This window comes from Molossus molossus, unplaced genomic scaffold, assembly GCF_014108415.1.
Source record: "Molossus molossus isolate mMolMol1 unplaced genomic scaffold, mMolMol1.p scaffold_m16_p_21, whole genome shotgun sequence".
NCBI classification, from domain to species: domain Eukaryota; kingdom Metazoa; phylum Chordata; class Mammalia; order Chiroptera; family Molossidae; genus Molossus; species Molossus molossus.
This window is the reverse complement of record NW_023425357.1, coordinates 34845393-34864609: the sequence shown is the minus strand read 5'-3', so window position 1 is coordinate 34864609 and position 19217 is coordinate 34845393. Positions and strand designations below refer to the sequence as shown.

The following is a 19217-nucleotide window of genomic DNA, read 5'->3' as shown; positions in this document are numbered from 1 at the left end:
ACACAAAAAGAGAATATATATAAATATTTTGGTTGGGGTGAAATTTACATATAAAATTCACCATGCTAAGCATTTTAAGGTGAACAACTCAGTGGCTTTTCACAGTATTGTGCAACCATCACGACTGGCTAATTCCAGAACAGTTCATCTCCCCACCCCCCAAGAATCCCTGTACCCATTAAGCAGTCACTCCTATGTTTTTGTATATTTTAAAAAGTAGAACTTGGGGGGCAAGAGAATTCCTGGCCCAAGGTGTTCCGGAGACAGAGATGTCCCATGGACTGGTGGGAATGTTCTATAAACACACAACCTCCTTGACGGAGCAGCTTTGGGGTTTCCCAGCTTGGTGGCTGTGAGCCCCGGCCAACCAAGCTTTATGCTCTCAGCTCCAAAGAGGAGAGAGTGGTGGGGGAGCTGGGCTGGGGTCACTGGGCTGCTTGCCTTTGGGGTTGCAGGTGGTGAAGGAGATGGACAACGAGAAGTGCATCCGGCTGTTGCAGTTTGTTACAGGGACCTGCCGCCTGCCTGTTGGGGGATTTGCTGAACTCATTGGTGCGTCTTCCCTTGCCACCCGGCCAAGTCAGGCAGATCTAGAGCTACTACCCTTGGGTGGGGGTGAGGATAGCTCAAAGGGAAGTGGGACCTAGTGTCTTCCTGGAAGCAAGTCAGTGGGAGGGACAAGAGCTGTGGCCCACGCCTCCGTAGAGCCAGAGGGTCCTGCCTTAGGAAGGGACAGTCCTGTTATATAAGATGTATATTTTTGGATAACAGGTAGCAATGGACCACAGAAGTTTTGCATCGACAAGGTTGGCAAGGAAACCTGGCTGCCCAGAAGTCACACCTGGTGAGCCTGCTGGTTTTACTGGGATGTGGCTGGAATGAGCCCCTAAGGGCAGCCCGGTGGACAGGGCAACTTTGGGGCCTTGACTCTGGCAAATTTTGCATGGCTCTGGGGTGTTGGGTTGGAGGGGAGGGGCTGTGATGTGCCCAGTCACCTTTGTCTGGGCCTCTGATCTTTTGGGAGTTGTGGCAGCAGGTATGCACCCTGATGGTCATACCAGGTATTAAATATTTAAACACTTATATTCCAGTAGGCAAAGAGCTGCTGCCCAGGTGCCCTCTTACCCAATTCCCCATTTCCCAGCTGCCTGTCCTCTCCTACCCCTGTGGTCCAGGAACCTGAAGCACTAAGGCCCGACAGAGCAGGGTCCTTGATGTCCCTGTGTCAGCATCTCGGCAGCTGCTTGGTGTGGTCGAGCCACAGCCGTGTGAACGCTTTTAACCCACCTCGGCCAGCAGCCCTGACCTTCCCGTGCTGACTGTACTCTACCCCTCTCCCAACAGTTTCAACCGTCTGGATCTCCCACCATACAAGAGCTACGAACAACTGAAAGAGAAGCTGCTGTACGCTATAGAGGAGACCGAGGGCTTTGGACAGGAGTAACTGGGGCTGCCCCTCCCATGCCCCCCACACACCTGTAGTCACAAATCCTTCCTGCCTGAGAGGCTGCTGGCCGCAGCCCCTGGGAGGCCCCCACAGATGGTGGCTCGGCGTGGGACCACACTGTCATCAGGCTGCTGGCAGCAAAGCCTGACCTCAAGGGGCCCTGCCCACCCCTCCCTCCTTCCCACTGGTGGCAGCCTGGAATAAAGCCCCCTGGTCACCTTAGCCTTGTCTCCCATTGCAGCCTGGAGGGCTGACCCTCTGCAAAGCTCACTGAGCCTCCTCCTTCCCTAAAGCCAGCCCTCAGTATTTGGGAGTGTGCAAGGGAGTGTGCCCGTGCTGAAGGGCTGCAGCGCAAGCCCCAGGCCTCCTGGGCTAATTAGACAAGAAGGAGACTGGCCACTCGGGGTAGCTGTCTGGGATGAGAAGGCTCAGCATCTTAGCCAGTAAAAGAGGTTCTGTTTTAAATAGAACCTGTCCGGTGATCCGTGTGAAATGAAGGTCTGAGAGGCGCTCTTCCCACACCCAGAGTTCTGAATGAGGCTGCTGGCTTCCTTCCCCTGCAGGCTCTGGCCATGGAGGCGGAGCAGCAGGCGCCTCTCTCCCTGCAGGCTGGCCGGTTCGCGCTTCCCAGCCAGTCAAGGGCTGTGCAGCCGCTGATGGCAGTGGGATGGAAATAGCAGACTCAGACTTCCTCTTCCCTTTACATAAACTTGAAGCATTTTGTGTGTCGGGTTGCTTTGTGTTTTGTTGCTGGTTTGCCGCTGTCACTTTCTGTTGAGCTGGTGCACCAAATGTTGCTAGGACCTTGAGGGACCCAGCACCATTGGTCCAAGAATTTCCCAAATAGCTGCTTCGCTTAGGAACCAACTTGGCAGTTCTGTGAGCCCAGGCAAGCTGACTTCACAGTGGCCTCATCCCTGAACCTTGACAGAGAGGCAAGGGGGCGGTGCCCTGAGTGCCACCCCACCTTGCCACCTTTGATAGGAAAGACTCCCTTTGCTAGATGTAGTCACCAGGCTGTCGGCCTCCAGGTGGGTGGGTCAGTCCCCCGTTGAGAATGAAGTGCACCCCGCCACTCTAGTGAGCGTTCCTTCTGCCCAGAAGTGAGGCTTTGTCTGCACATGGGAAACCATGCTCGTGGAAGCCGCTGAGGGGCCCTGAGCTGCTGCACACATCTGACTTGATTTCTGGAGCCCCTGCTGGGCTCCGTCGTGGGCATTCTGCTGTATGACATCTTCAAGGTGAACATGTTCCTCGGAGATGCTGGAGCCATGGTTGTCATGAGCTGCCCAATCCAGCCCCCCGGTTCTAGCACCGAACACCAGCTGCAGACTAACTCCAGCTTTCTGGGACCCCAGGCAGGCCCTCAGACGGGTCCTGGCCTTCAGAGGGTAGTTTCATGTTCCCAGATCTGTGTCCTTTCCCCGAGCCCGTGGAGGGACAGCCGTGTCTGCTGTCTCATTGCAGCTCAGCCCTTCTCTTCCCTCGAGTCTGCTGTGCTTCCCTGCAGAGACTCACCACGTTGGGTCAGATGCGAGCTGCCGTGCGGAGTTTGGAGACCGCGGGCTCACGTGTGTTCAGAGTGTGTTCATGTGTGCGTGTGTGTACATACATGTATATAACAGGTGTCTACGGAATGTCCTTCAGTAGCTCTGGGTTGGCCATCAGATTGTTTTGTAATGTTCAGCCCCTTGCCTTGATATTGCCAGTTTCTTGTGCAATAAACAGTCAGCAGCTATGGGTGGTGTTGGTGTGTTGTCTCCAAAATCACTGTCCCAGGTAAGAGGCCTCTGGGCCCCATGGGCCCTCGAGGTCCGGAAGCTCCATGGGGCAGAAGTTCCATGACCTTGCTGGTTTTGAGAAGCATGTGCATCACTAACCAAGACAGCACACTTCTGATGGGTCGCTAAGTCAGGGTCCAGGGGTCACCGGCTTCAGCTCTTGAGTTGCTTCACTGCCCCCTTTTGGCTGGGGCCAGAACACCCAGCAGGTGAGGCCGCAGGTTGGACAGGCTGTGGAAACCAGCTCCTGGGGACAGCATTCTGGGCAGTTAGTTATTCCAGAAACATTTCGTGGTGGTTCTCAAGTTTGATGATAGCAGGGCTCTTCGATCTGGAGTTCCTGGTCATACAGGGTTGTCCACCTACCTTTTAGAGTACTTCGGAGTTCAGATGGGGCAAGTTACCATGCTGACGGGTCTCAATGCGTTTGACACAGAAACGACTTGGTCAGGGATGGAGCCGTGCCCGGATTGTGCTCCTCAGGGAGGTGATGTCCAGAGGGGCTCCTTCCTGGATGTGTCAGCTGAATTCATGCCCTGCCACCCAGCTTCAAAGCCTCTTTCTACTTGACAGGGCAGTGCTGCACTTTGAGAAAAATACTGACCCAAGTCCGCATGTTATACAGACATCTCATAATAAATTCAGATATGCGTACGTGGAAATTGTTCTCCTCACTGTTATCCCCAGAGGTAACTGCTATTCAGTTTGTTGTGGTCCTTCCAGACTTTTATGTGCATATACAAATCATATACACATATAATTTCTAAATAGGCTAAAAATGAGCTTTTGTATGTTAAACAACTCACTTGCCTCATGAAACGAGCCACCAGGGACACCGTTCCACGTTGGTCCACATATCTCTGATTGATTCTTCCCTGTGTGATGTTCCATAGTGTTTGTGCAATACACCCTCTTTGTCCTAACAGGCATGGTGGTTGTGTCCATCAGTTTACTGGTGGCTGCAAAGCATCTTCACCGGCCTTAGCAGTGGGCAGGGACCCTTGTCACCAGTGGGTGAACTGAATCTGTGAGCTCCCCTGTCTGTCCTCCCAGCTCTTTGTTCCCTTTTCCATCTTTTAACTCTGGGCATCTGTGCTTTTACACAATCGGTGTTTTTGTTTTGGTTTTTGAACACTTATTTTCTTCTGTATGTGTAACCATAATTTTTTTGAAGGCTTAATTGAAAAGCAACAAGAACATTTAGATTACTGTGATCATATAAATACTGTCTACTCCAGAAATAATTAGTATCAAGTCAGACCACTAGTTCTTCCTCACAAGCTCTTTCACCCTGGAGCTTCTATTTCCCCTCTTTGCTTTTATTATATCCTCACTTTTTTTTCTTACTCTGAAGTGTTTCAAGTGAAACTAGTTGGCAGGGAGTGTCCCTACCCCTATACACTGTAATAAGTTCCTGATACAATTAGCCAAAATGAAGAGAAGATATGTCTCCCTTTGTCACCCCAGGTCCCCAGTGGGTCTCCCATGTGCCAGTAAAACTTTACATAAGGTGGGATCTCACTGGGTCTGGAAAAGCCCAGTTCTAGCTTCCCCACTGCCCTTCGATATCAGGGCTCACTTCACCCTTCTAGCAAACCCTGGCAATCTGTGTGCTTCCATTGAGAGGAATGCTTACCAGTAGGAGACTCCCCTGGTTCTTGAGCCAAACTCAGCATCGACAAGGCCCCAGCCTCATTGTGGGGAAACAAATCGAATCAGTGCCCAGAATTATTACCTTAGCTCATTCACCTACAGTCTACCTCTTTTTAAAATTTTTATAGTCTACCTCTTGAATCCAATTTTAAACACTATTTATCTAGGTCTCTCTGATTCTGAAGTTGGTTCAAGTCCCATAGTTGAGCTCACTTTCCTGTAGTCCACTCTGCATGCGTCAGGCACCACTCGGCTGACTCAGATCCGAGCGTGTCACTTTTCTTTTTTTTTATCCTCACCCGAGGACATTTTTGTATTTATCTTCAGATAGAGTGGTAGGGAGAGAGAGAGAAATATCGATGCGAGAGACACATCGACCGGTTGCCACCCACACGACCTCAACCAGGGCTGTGGACAAACTGCAACCGAGGTACGTGCCCTTAGCGGGAACCCAACCCAGGACCCTGGTCCACAGGCCGACGCTCTAACTGCTGAGCCAAACCGGCCAGGGCCGAGCGTGTGACTTTTCATTGGCTGTTTTCCATTATTTGTAGCCTTTGAACATCAACATGGACTCAGGGCCTAACTCCAAATCAGCTGGTCCCAGTGGCAATGATCTTTGTTTTCTTTTTGATGCTCGTTATAGTTTTGGCCCCTTCCATTTGATTCTGTGTATCACCCCGCTGGTATCTTTGATGGTCTTCATGATACTCTATTCCCAATTTTAGTTCCATTGCCCCAAACACAGTCAACTGCTCAACTGCTATTTTGGTATAAAATAGCATTAGAGACCAAGATCGGTTCTATCAAGATGGCACAGTGAATTCATGATTTGATCAACCTCTGCTCCAAACACATAATAAAGACAAAAAAAAAAAGCAAAAGGACTGGTTCAAAACCAGCATAAATAATTCAGTGGGTCAGAAACAGAACAAAATGCAAAACATTGAGCAAAACTGAAGCTGTGGGTCTGCTGCACCCAGAGCCCCCCAGTGGTGGCTAGAAGTGCAGCTGCTGGGGGATAGGTGGTCTAAATATGCTTCTTATGGGGGCTAGGCCCCAACCCTCTGCTCCCTCCCGTTTCCTGGAAGCAGGCCAACCAGCAAACCAAACCAAACTTGCTGCTGTGCACCTGGCTGTGGCTTTGAGAAGCATGGAGGCCTGAGGAGGCAGAGACTCATCAAGCCAACCCACCCCAGGGGTTCTGGCCTGGATCTGGGATAGTCCTAGGTCACCCGAGGCCAGGGTCCCACACTGCCATTCAAAGGTCAGGCTCTGGAATGAATGCCCATCAGGACAGGAGGAAGCAACTGTAAAACCATTAGGCAGATGGAGAAGAAGCGAAAGAACAATTCTTTTTTTATCCTTACCCGAGGACATTTTTTCCATTTTTTGTTCAGATAGAGTGGGAGGGAGAGCGAGGAAGAGAGAGAGAGAAAGAGAAACATCGATGTGAAGAAAACACATCGAGTGGCTGCCACCCGCACGACCCAACCAGGGCCGGGGACAAACTGCAACCGAGGTACATGCCCTTAGCGGGAACCAAACCCAGGTCACTCTCGACTGCAGGCCGACGCTCTAACCGCTGAGCCAAACCGGCCAGGGCGAAAGAACAATTCTTGACTCAAGATTTTTGTCCCTCCACATTTCAGAGAAAGAGATACGTGGATGTCTTGCTTGCTGGTGTTTGCTGTAAAGGATGGCAAATGGGCCTTTTTACTGGGGCCCTGAATGTCACTACTCAGGGCTCTTTTCTCTGGGGTGACTAGTTTTTCCAAAGATGAATCCTCTGCTCCTGCCTGAGGGGAAGACTATACCTGAGGCAGGTACACCTACCTACCTGTAGGCTTTCTGAAAATAAGCAGCAGGAGGGAGCTGAGGTGCTCAGACTCTCAGCCACTGACCTGACATTTTCTTTCTTTCAGCCCTTACCTGCTGCCAGCCTTCTGCTCTGATGGGTCCCGAAGTCTTGAGCTCCACTTGACCTCTGTCTCCTGCAGCTGGGAGAGGAGAGGCAGTCAGGCTGTGACGGGCTTGGGGGGAGGACCTGGGTGTCCATCCCCTCTGCGTAGAAATTTCACCGCCCCGGTTCTTAGCTCTCCTCCTACCCTCCTGCTGCCCCCAAGAGTCTCTCCTGGGACTTGTTCATCTAGTAGGTTAAGACTTCTGCTTGGTCAGTTACACTCCTCCACCTTCCCACCTTTGAAAACTTTATTGTGTCCTTGTCCATCACTGAACCCTGGAGGTGGTTAATCCATCTCCCTTTCCTTTGATAGGTCTGCATGGGGGGTGAAGGAGGGGCAGCTTGTCTCTGGCAGTCTGCATAGAGGTTCCAAAGGGGCCTTGACTGTTGTTATATTGATTTTCAGTTAATCTGCCCATGTTTACCCCATGCCAGTAACTTCACCTGTCTCAAGCCTGAGCCTTTCCCAAGTTCTGCAGGGTTCACTAGAATCCTCCTTGGCTAAGCTCCTTCCTGTGTGAGTTGGCTGTGGCTCCTGCTACTGGCCACTCCTCCCACTTTACTCTTTTCAGAGACATGTTGAAGTCCCTTGTCCACCCCTCAGATGCTACCTCTTAAATGGGCCAAATGGCCCAGGCTGAATGGGACATCTTTTACATTCATTGACTGTCATTTTAATGGGGTCTTGGGAGTTTTTGCCAATCAGCCACAATGAAGCCCATTGCTCCTCCCTTCTCTGAGACTGACTGGGTTCCTCATTCAAGGTTGCTTTGTTTTGTTATTTCCAAAGCCAATGGTGGCAATAGATGGTCCTATTTATAAATAAGAGGGATATTTTACCTCTGCATTTTCCACTAACATTGTCTTTATTCTAAGACATTAATTAGGCACTGAGATTAAAAAAGAGAACACACTGTAGCTTCTTATGGATTTATGGATAACCCTGGTGAATTCTTGTTCCTGTCTGTGAGAGGCAGGGTTCTCATGTGACACCCCTTATAACCCCCTCATGGTATTCACACCCTCCTGGTGTTACCTCTCCCTTTAAGTGGGGCTGGGCTAGTGATTTGCTTCCAACCAATAGAGTTTGGCAAATGTGATGGGCTGTCACTTCTGTGATTAAATTACAAAAGATTATGACTTACTATTTGTGAGCTAACTCTCCATTATCGGCTGGGCTCATGTGCTTTGATGAAGCAAGCTGCCCTGTTAGAGAGGCCCATGTGGCAAGGGCCTGCAGGGAGCTTCCTATCAGCAGCGAGCGAGGAACTGAGGCCCATGAGGAATTGAATCCTGCCGCCAACCACGTGTGCTTGGAACCTGAGATGACTGCAACCCAGCCGACACTTTGATTGCTACCCGTGAACATGCCTGAGTGGAGGATGCAGCTAGGCTGTGCCGGGCTCCTGACCCACTGAAACTGTGAGGTAACAATGTGTGTTAAGTTGCTGAAGTTTATGGTGATTTGTTACACAGCGATAGATAACTAATTAATACACTATCCTAGGTCAGATGAAATGTTCTTGGATTAGCATCTCTCCCATGCTCTGGGTTCTGAATGTGGCCATGGTTTTTAATAAACGAAAGGGCCATGGCATGAAGATTATCTGTAGATCAAACATCACACTAACCAGGAATATAGGCAGAAAGGTACTAGTACCACTCTTGTTCCTTTTCTTGGGGAAGGAAAATACTGGGAAGTGGGAGGAATTTCCGTCCTTGCCCCCCAGACCACAGCCTGACATCATTTGCCCGGCAGCACTAATGGTCTCGGCGGCCTTGGGTCTGGCCCAGCCTGTGACTGTGGCACTCTGCCTTGAGATGTCATTAGTGCTTATCTGGGCCTCCAGCCAAACCCAGTTGGCAAGAGTCATGTCCAGTCTCTCAAGGACAATTTTGGGTCTGTTTCCTGTGTAATTACAGGGTGAACAGCAGAATAGGTGGTGCCATTACAGCAGGAAATTAGCCTGAAGGATGGGTTTTGCAGCTCCAGGACTCCAGTTGAGGCTGGCTCCAGGGGCACAATTCCCGTCTCTGTAGCAGCCTCCCCCATGAGCATCTGGGCTCTGGTGGGCCCTGGCTTGGAAGCATTATTTCTTCTGGGAGAGAATTCATTTCACCCTTCAACTTTTGGATTTTTCAGTCATGCTTGTTTGGCAACTCCTTGTAACTGGCTCACACTGGTAGGGAGAAGTAGCTTATGCATTATACCTTGGCTCTTACCCCATCACTGCTCCCCAACAGGGGACCCACCCCAGGGGAATCAGTTGCTGCCATTGGGTAATAGAACCCCTTGGATAAATAAGTTTTTCCAGCTTTGTTTAGATATAATTGACATATTATGTTGTATAAGTTTAAGGTATACAACATGACAATTTGATACATGTATATATTGAGAAATGATTGCCACAATAAGGTTAGTTAACACATCATCAACTCTCAAAATTGCCATTTTGTTGTGGTGAGAACATTAAGGTTGTGTTGTGGTGAGAATATTTAAGATCTACTCCCTTAGTAACTTTCAAGTATACAGTTCAGCATTGTTAACTAGTCACCATATGTACCCTGGATAAATATGACAGAAAAATGTGGAAAAGTAGAATAGTGTGAAGGGTTCTACTTTATTTTGTTTTATTTTTAGTTCAGGGTGTGGTTGAATGAATAGGACCACTGTTCTATATTTTGCTTAGAGTTACATGAGAATGTAGATATCAGTACTTACATTTATAGAACATTTTTTGTCTTTTCAAATTCATTTTTATTTATTTTATTTAATTTTTTTTATCCTCACCCGAGGACATTTTTCGATATTTTGTTCAGATAGAGTGGGAGGGAAAGAGAGGAAGAGAGAGAGAAACTTCAACGTGAAAAGGACACATTGAGTGGTTGCCACCCACACGACCCAACCAGGGCCGGGGACAAACTGCAACCGAGGTACATGCCCTTAGCGGGAACCGAACCCATGTCTCTCCGGACCGCAGGCCGATGCCACTCTAACCATGGAGCCAAACCGGCCAGGGCTCAAATTCATTTTTATTCAGTCTTTTTTATTTAAGCATGCTTCAATATATTTGTGATAAATGAGAGTACATATAAACTTTCCAGAATATCTCTGGGACTATGGAATTATATTAATAGTACTTTATTAAAAAACCTTTTTTCTTTATTGATTTTAGAGAGAGAGGAAAGGAGAGGGAGAGAGAGATAGAAACATCAATGAGAGAGAACATCAATTGGCCACCTCCTGCATTCCCCCACTGGGGATTGGACTCACAACCTGGGCATGTGTCCTGACCAGGAATCAAACCGGTGGCCTCTTGGTGCATGGGTCAACGCTCAGCCACTGAGCCACACCAGCTGGACTTAATAACACTTTTTTTTTTAAATCCTCACCTGAGGATATTTTTCCATTTATCTTCAGATAGAGTGGGAGGGAGAAAGAGGGAGAGAGAGAGAGAGAGAGAGAGAGAGAGAGAGAGAGAGAGAGAGAGACATCGACATGAAAGGGACACATCGAGTGGTTGCCACCGACACGACCCAACCAGGGCTGGGGACAAACCACAACCGAGGTACATGCCCTTAGCGGGAACCAAACCCGGGTCTCTCTGGACCGCAGGCTGACGCTCTAACGCTGAGCCAAACTGGCCAGGGCCAGAAGCCTTTTTCAGAGGTCAAGTCAGCAAGGTCAGGGCTGAGAAGGGTCAACTGGATTGGCAAAATGGAAGCCACTGGTGACTTTGGTGAGTGCTGATACTGGAGTGGTGAGGGAAAATGCCAGATTGCATAAGATTAAAGAAATGTCTGAAGGATAAACACAGGTGGCTATTTGCTAAAGTCAACTGGGAAAGGACAGAGGAAGGGCTGTAGTGGAGGATGCAGAATGTAGTGCTGTGAGATGGGAGAGAACTGAGTCTTTATATGCTGAAAGGTCAGAGGCAGGGATGAAGTCAGGGCTGAAAATGAGAAAAGATATAATAGATGAACTAAGGATCTTGGTTATTTTGGTTAAAAGATTAACTAATTATGTTATTATTGATCAGACTTTAGCTGTAGCATATAGATAGAGGTTGGACATGCATGTTAAGCTGCAGAGAAGGAAGACATTTTGTGGCGTATAACAGACATGTATGTATGAAAAGAGATCTTTAGCTAGGAAAGGACTTCTTAAATATGATCTATAAAGTGGTAACCATAAGGCAAAAAGATTGATGGTTTTGTCTACATCAAAATAAAGGTTTTCTCTAACTTCCATGTGTGCAGGAGGGCATCTTCAAAACAGATTCCGAGATTCTAATGCAGTAGGCAAATTGTATAAATTTACAGTGACATAAACTATATCTAAAAAGGTTAATACTGAAAATGCATCATATCCTAATTATTTTACTATCCGGTGTGTTCTTGTGGTATTTGTATCTATGGTATCCATATTTAGGTAATACTGTACAGTGCTGTGTTACTGTGCATCTTTCCCAGGTCATGTTGCTGTATCGAAATTAGCCCTGGTCATTTACACCAGGGAAATTGGCAAAGGCTACAAATCAGTCCCTTCCCCCTCTTTTTTGGAGAACTAGTTGTTACATATTTACTAGCATATCACTGAAAATTGTCTTTAAAGAAATCAATAGTGGTATCAGCAGTGGGAAAATCAAAGCACGAGCCATCAAAGGGCATAGAAAACCTTGTATATTCATTGCCCAAGCAGTAGTGTGGGCGGAACACAGGAAAACCTACATATAAGGGACTCATTCAGGCAAGGGGGTGTCCATTAAAGCTGAAAGTCCGTTACGTAATAAAGTAGGTTTTCCAAATGCATATGTTAAAAAATTGACAAATTAGATTAGAAAAAATGGTGGTGGAGTGAATGGAAGCTACACAGACCATCTCCCAGGACCCAACTGGATTTACAACGAAAATAAAGACAAATCATCAGGACATAACCAGGGACACTGACTCAATCCTGGTAGGCTTGCGAGGACGCGAGAGGGGGCCTGGAGCCCACGGTCCGCAGCGGCCTGGGCTGGGACCAGCGGACTCGGCTGGGACCAGGGGACTCGGCGGGAAACTGCTGCCACCTCGGCTGCGTCCAGCAACAGCGGCTGAGTCCTGCAAACTCGGCTGGGTGCTATGCCCTCGGCTGGTGCCGCAGACTCGGCCGCCCTTAGCTGGAAGCAGTGCCCTCGGGTTAAAAGTCCCAGGTGGCTCCACGATGCAGAGTTGGGACAGAGGCGAGATTGGCAGCAGCCACTCACCTTGGGCTCCAGCAGAGGGAGGGCAGACTGGACTGGAACTGTGTGGGGACACTCTGGATTTGGAGGGTGCTCAGAGCTTTTGCTGAGTGCAGCCACGCAGGACTGTGGCCATCTTACTCCTTCCCAGGGCCCTGGGGAGAGGCGGCGGCCCCTCCCTCAGAGATTCAACCCCACCTGGTGGCCATTGAAATGCTAATTGAGGCCCATTAACAACCAGCATCTGCCCCACCCTCGGGAAATCCTCTTACACTGAGCACCTGAGGGAGTTTTTCAGGCAACTCAGAAACCAAGGTTCTTCAGGTGACCTACAAATAGCCTCCAGGCAAAAAAAATGCTAGAGGATAACTATCATTTTCTGGGCTAGCAACTCTAGCCAGGAGAGTTAAGACTTGACAGTGGTGTTTAAGTGGGTCATCCCTGCCTCATGCAAACCCAGGAGAGGGAGCCACAAACAGCAGAACACCAACACACACACAGGAAAAATTTGGCAGACTCCAAAGCCCACTGTGATAGCCAAAATGGTGGAAAACAGAAACAAAAGCCAAATGAAAGAACAAGAGACCTCTACCGAAGATGAGATAAATGAGGTGCAGTTAAACAAGTTAACAGAACCAGAATTCAGAGCCATGATCTTGAGGAAGCTCAACAGCATGAGTAAGGACATAGAGATGCTGAAAATAAGCCAATTGAAAATTAAAAACCACCAAGAAGAGATAAAAAATGACATATCAGAAATGAAAAACACATTGGAAGGTCTAAAAAGCAGAGTAGAGGAAGCTGAGGACCGGATCAGTGAATTAGAAGACAGGGTAGAAAAAATCAACCAATCAGAAAACCAAAAGGAAAAAACGATTAAAAAACAGAAAGACAGCTTAAGAGAACTATGGGACAACTGGAAACGTAATAATATTCGCATCATAAGAGTCCCCGAACAAGAAGAAAATGAGCAAGGGTTAGAGAATATATTCAAAGAAATAGTCACAGAAAACTTTCCTAATTTGGTGAAGGAAGAAGGCATTCAAGTTCAAGAAGCACAGAGAACTCCAAGTAAGAAGAACCCAAACAGGCCCACACCAAGACACACAGTAATCAAACTGCCAAAAATTAAAGACAAAGAGAGAATCCTAAAAGCAGCAAGAGATAAGGAACAGGTTACCTACAAAGGAAACCCCATAAGGCTCTCAGCTGACTTCTCACAAGAAACACTACAGGCCAGAAGGGAATGGCATGAAGTAATCAAGGTCATGACAAACAAGGATCTGAATCCAAGACTACTCTACCCAGCAAGGCTATCATTCAAAATAGAAGGTCAAAAAAGGCTTCCCATACAAAAAAGTCTAAGGGAATACATTAGCACCAAACCAGCACTGCAAGAAATGTTAAAAGGACTGCTGTAATTAGCAGTAGAAATGGGAAGAAAAATAGAACCACACTAAACAAAAATGGCAATAAATAAGTACATATCAATAATCACCTTAAACGTAAATGGACTGAATGCTCCCATAAAAAGACACAGAGTAGCTGATTGGATAAGAAAGGATGACTCATCTATATGTTGTTTACAAGAGACCCATCTCACACAAAAGACTCACATAGGTTGAAAGTGAAGGGATGGAAAAAAATCTTCCAAGCAAACAAAAAGGAAAAAAAAGCTGGGGTAGCAATACTCATATCTGATAAAATAGATTTCAAAATGAAGGCCATAACTAGAGACAAAGAAGGCTACTACATAATATTGAAAGGATCTATCCAACAGAAAGATATAACCTTGAAAAACATATATGAACCCAATATAGGAGCACGAAAATGTATTAAAAATCTTCTGGAGGATTTCAAAGGAGATATCAATAGCAATACAATCATAGCAGGGGACTTCAACACCCCGCTGACATCACTGGATAGATCCTCTAGACAAAAAAGTAGCAAGGAAACAGAGACTCTAAATGAAGCACTAGACCAAATGGACTTAATAGATATCTACAGAGAATTATACCCCAAAACTACAGAATTCACATTCTTCTCAAGTGCACATGGGACATTTTCAAAAATAGACAACATGTTAGGGCACAAATTAAGTCTCTACAAGTTCAAGAAGACTGAAATCATATCAAGCATCTTCTCAGATCACAATGGCATGAAACTAGAAATTAATTGCAACTTGAATATGCAAAGACATTTGAAAACGAGGCGGCTAAATAGCATGTTATTGAACAATGAGTGGGTTACCATGGAGATCAAGGAAGAAATTAAAAACTTCCTGAAAACCAATGAAAATGAACACACAACACCACAAAATCTATGGGATGCAGTGAAGGCAGTTCTGAGAGGGAAGTTCATAGCACTACAGGCCTACCTCAAAAAACAAGAAAAATCTCTAATAGACTATTTAACCTCACAACTTAAAGAACTAGAGAACAAACAAAAAGAAAACCACAGAGCAAGTAGAAGGAAGAAAATAGTAAAAATCAGAGCAGAAATAAATGACATAGTGACCAAAAAAGCAATTCAAAGGATCAGTGAAACAAAGAGCTGGTATTTCGAAAAGATAAACAAGATTGATGGACCCTTAACTAGACTTACCAAGGAACAAAGAGAGAGAACCCAAATACACAAAATCAGAAATGAAAGAGAAGTAACAATCGACACCACAGAAATACAAAAGATTGTTAACAACTACTATGAACAGTTATATGGCAACAAATTCAACAATCTAAGCGAAATGGACAAATTTCTAGAAACACATAGTCTCCCAAAAGTGGACCAGGAAGAGATAGAAAACTTGAACAGACCAATAACAACAGAAGAAATTGAAGATGTAATCAAGACTCCCCCAGCAAACAAAAGCCCAGGCCCGGATGGCTTCACGGGGGAGTTTTACCGAACATTCAAAGAAGAACTAATAACCATTCTCCTCAAACTATTTCAAAAAATTCAAGAAGAAGGAAGACTTCCAAACTCATTTTATGAAGCCAGCATAATTCTAATTCCAAAACCAGAAAAAGACACTACAAAGAAAGAAAACTACAGGCCAATTTCTCTGATGAACATAGATGCCAAAATCCTGAACAAAATACTAGCAAATCAGCTCCAGCAATACACCAAAAAAATTATCCACCATGACCAAGTAGGATTCATCCCAGGGATGCAAGGCTGGTACAATATTCACAAATCAATAAATGTGATACACAACATAAATAAAATGAAGAATAAAAACCACATGATCATATCAATAGATGCTGAAAAAGCCTTCGACAAAATCCAGCATCCATTTCTGATAAAAACGCTCAGCAATGTGGGAATAGAGGGATCATATCTAGACATAATAAAGGCCATATATGAAAGACCTCCAGCCAACATCATACTCAATGGGCCAAAACTAAAAGCATTTCCCTTAAGAACAGGAACAAGGCAAGGATGCCCACTTTCGCCACTCTTATTTAACATAGTACTAGAAGTCTTAGCCACAGCAATCAGACAGGAAGAAAAAATAAAAGAGATCCAAATTGGAAGGAAGGAAGTGAAACTGTCATTATTTGCAGATGACATGTTACTATACGTAGAAAACCCCAAAGACTCAATCAAACATTTACTAGACTTAATAAATGGATTTGGCAGAGTAGCAGGATACAAAATTAACGTCAAGAAATCGATGGCATTCTTATATACCAATGATGAACTCACAGAAAGAGAAACTAAGAAAACAATCCCATTTACCATTGCGGCCCAAAATTAAGATACCTAGGAATAAACTTAACCAAAGAAATAAAGGACCTAGTCGCAGAAAACTACAGGTCATTGAAAAAAGAAATAGAGGAAGATATAAAAAAGTGGAAGCACATACCCTGTTCATGGATTGGGAGAATTAACATCATTAAAATGTCCATATTACCCAAAGCAATCTCTAGATTCAATTCAATCCCCATCAAAATACCAACGGCATACTTCACAGAATTAGAACAAGTACTCAAAAGTTCATATGGAACCAAAAAAGACCTCGAATAGCCACAGCAATCTTGAAAAGGAAGAACAAAGTTGGAGAGATCACATTACCAGATTTCAGGTTATACTACAAAGCCACCGTAATCAAAACAGCCTGGTACTGGCACAAGAACAAGCATATAGACTAGTGGAACAGAACAGAGAACCCAGAAATGGACCCAAGGCAATATGCTCAATTAATATTTGACAAAGGTGGCAAGAGCATACAGTGGAGTAAGGACAGCCTCTTTAATAAATGGTGCTGGGTAAATTGGACAGCTACATGCAGAAAAATGAAACTAGACCATCAACTTACACCATACACAAGAATAAACTCAAAATGGATAAAAGACTTAAATGTGACTCATGAATCCATAAAAATCCTAGAAGAAACTGTAGGCAACAAAATTTCAGACATCATACACAGCAGAATTTTCACTGATACATCACCTAAGGCAATAGAAACGAAGGAGAAAATGAACACATGGGACTACATCAAACTCAAAAGCTTCTGCACAGCGAAAGATACAGTCATCAAAATGAAAAGGCTACCCACTGTATGGGAGAGCATAATTGCCAATGATATATCAGATAAGGGGTTAATTTCCAAAATATATAGAGTGCTCATACAACTCCACAAAAGGAAGACAAAGAACCCAATTAAAAAATGGGCAGAGGAACTAAATAGACACCTCTCCAAATAGGATATACAAATGGCTAAGAGACATATGAAAAAAATGCTCATCATCACTAATGATCAGAGAGATGCAAATTAAAACAACAATGCAAATTAAAACAACGATGAGGTATCACCTCACACCTGTCAGAATGGCTGCCATCAACAAATCATCAAACAACAAGTGTTGGCGAGGTTGTGGAGAAAAGGGGACTCTAGTACACTGCTGGTGGGAATGCAGACTGGTGCAGCCACTATGGAAAACAATATGGTGTTACCTCAAAAAATTAAAAATTGAACTGCCATTTGACCCAGTGATCCCACTTCTAGGAATATACCCTAAGAAGCCTGAAACACCAATCAGAAAGAATATATGGACCCCCATGTTTGTAGCAGCACTATTTACAATAGCCAAGATCTGGAAACAGCCCAAGTGTCCACCAGTAGACAAATGGATAAAAATGCCGTGGTACATATACACAGTGGAGTACTATGCAGCTGTAAGAAAGATCTCTTATCCTTTGAGGTGACATCGAGGGACCTGGAAAATATCATCCTAAGTGAAACAAGCCAAACAGAGAAAGACAAGTATCATATGATCTCACTTATTTGTGGAATATAATGAACATAACAGTCTGAGGAATGGGGTAGTCCCAGAGACGTGGAAGTGGGGTACAGACTGACAATCCCCAGAAGAGGGGGTGGTGGGGGAGAGATAAACCACAGAACTTATATGCATGTATGCATGAACAGTGGACATGGACAACAAACTGGGGACAGGGCAGGGAGGGAGGGGGAGGGGGGAATCAGTGGGGGAAAAAGAAACATCTGTAACAAAAATTAATTAATAAAAAAATAAATTAATTAAAAAGTAAAAAAAAAATTGACAAATTAGTTTACCTGTTTTTATTTATGTAGACATATTTGTGTAATTAAAACTAAGCATGTTAAAAAATTTAATTTCATCGAAAAGTTTTTTGTATTTCTGTAATTTAAAATTTATACTGAATAGATCTAGTTAAATGCATGCATTCACCAGTCACCCCTAGTAAACAAATGCACATGGCTGAGGTGTCGTTTAGTGCACGTGGAAACATCAGTCCCCACATATTAAAACTGCTGCAGAGCCCAGCCGGGGTGGCTCAGAGGTTGAGCGTCAATCCATGTACCAAGAGGTCGCCGGTTCGATTACCGGTCAGGGCACATGCCCCGGTTGTGGGCCCGATCCCCAGTGGGGCACATACAGGAGGCGGCTAGTTGATGGTCTGTCTCATCGATGTTTCTCTCTCTTTCCTCCCTCTCTAAAGTCAATAAAGAAAAAAAGTAAACAAACAAAAACTGCTGCAGAAAGTCATGCTATGTGACAACAGAACCAATACCGAGTGTAATGTGTTGTGATCACAAGCTAATCATTCCCTAAACATTGTTTAGTAGCGGTGACTCTTGGATTTAAATATGTAGACTATAGTTGTAGATATGTAATATTTATGTAGGTGAAATTACTACAGTGTTTTTTCCAAACTACTACAGTGTTTGTGGCCTATTCGCTATAATTTGTTAAAAATAACAGTGAATTAATAACAAAAAAATACCCTGTTAATTTAATTACAAGAAAATCTTGATTAAAAACATTTTTAAATGAACAAGGTGTTAATTTTCACATTTGACATACCGACCAGAAATTTTGTCCATCAAATCTGAAGTACGTTAAATCTGAAGTCCTTTAAATCAAGGTCCGAAAAATCAAGGGTTTACTGTATAACGAGGGTGGGGGTGTGGCAACTGCACCCGTGCAACTCACCAGCTTCCTTCAAAATCTTGCCTGGATGGCTGCAGCCCAAAGCAGAAGTGATGGGAAGTAACTTCGAGGGAAGATTTCCCAATTCTCTGTTGAACTGGCAATCAGGTTCTCTTGCTTAGATGAGATTGGTCAATGGTGCCATCTAGTGTTGAAGAATAGATTGGCTCAAAAGAGGAAAGCTTAAAGAGTTCTCTTGATTTAGGCCCTGGAAACAGAACAACTTTCACAGTTTTTCTCCCTTTCGTTTATTTATTTTTTCTTTATTGATTTTAGAGAGAGAGGAAGAGAGAGAGAGAGAAACAGTGATGAGAGAGAACAACAATCAGGTTGCCTCCTGTACGCCCCCCACTGGGGATTTGGCTCACAACCTGGGCATGTGTCCTGAGCAGGAATCGAACCAGTGACCTCTTTGTGCGTGGGTTGATGCTTAACCACTGAGCCACACCAGCTGGGCTCTTTTCTTCTATTTTCTTTCCTCACTTCTATTACCTTTTCAGAGTCGTTTTCTCTTTCTACCTACTCCCCAACAAGAATAGCCATTAAGCCCTGGCCGCTTTGGCTCTGTGGTTAGAGCGCAGGCCCACAGACCAGAGAGGCCCAGGTTTGGTTCCCGATAAGGGCATGTACCTTGGTTGCAGTTTGTCCCCAGCCCCACCTGGGGCCGGGTGG

At 45.2% G+C, this 19217-nt stretch overlaps 1 protein-coding gene across 3 annotated transcripts in view; it reads left to right on the top strand.

Annotated features, from left to right (window-relative positions):
• WWP2 (WW domain containing E3 ubiquitin protein ligase 2) overlaps window positions 1-3824 on the top strand; it is a 176505-nt gene extending 172681 nt beyond the window's left edge. The window contains exons 16-18 of one of the 3 annotated variants that reach the window (XM_036275726.1): window positions 456-552; window positions 772-844; window positions 1345-3824. In XM_036275726.1, coding sequence (XP_036131619.1) covers window positions 456-552; window positions 772-844; window positions 1345-1444 — 270 coding nt within the window. In that variant the 3' untranslated portion in view covers window positions 1445-3824. The remainder of the gene's footprint in view (window positions 1-455; window positions 553-771; window positions 845-1344) is intronic. The other 2 variants (XM_036275724.1, XM_036275725.1) reach the window with 2 other exon arrangements.
• The last annotated feature ends 15393 nt before the right edge of the window (window positions 3825-19217 follow it).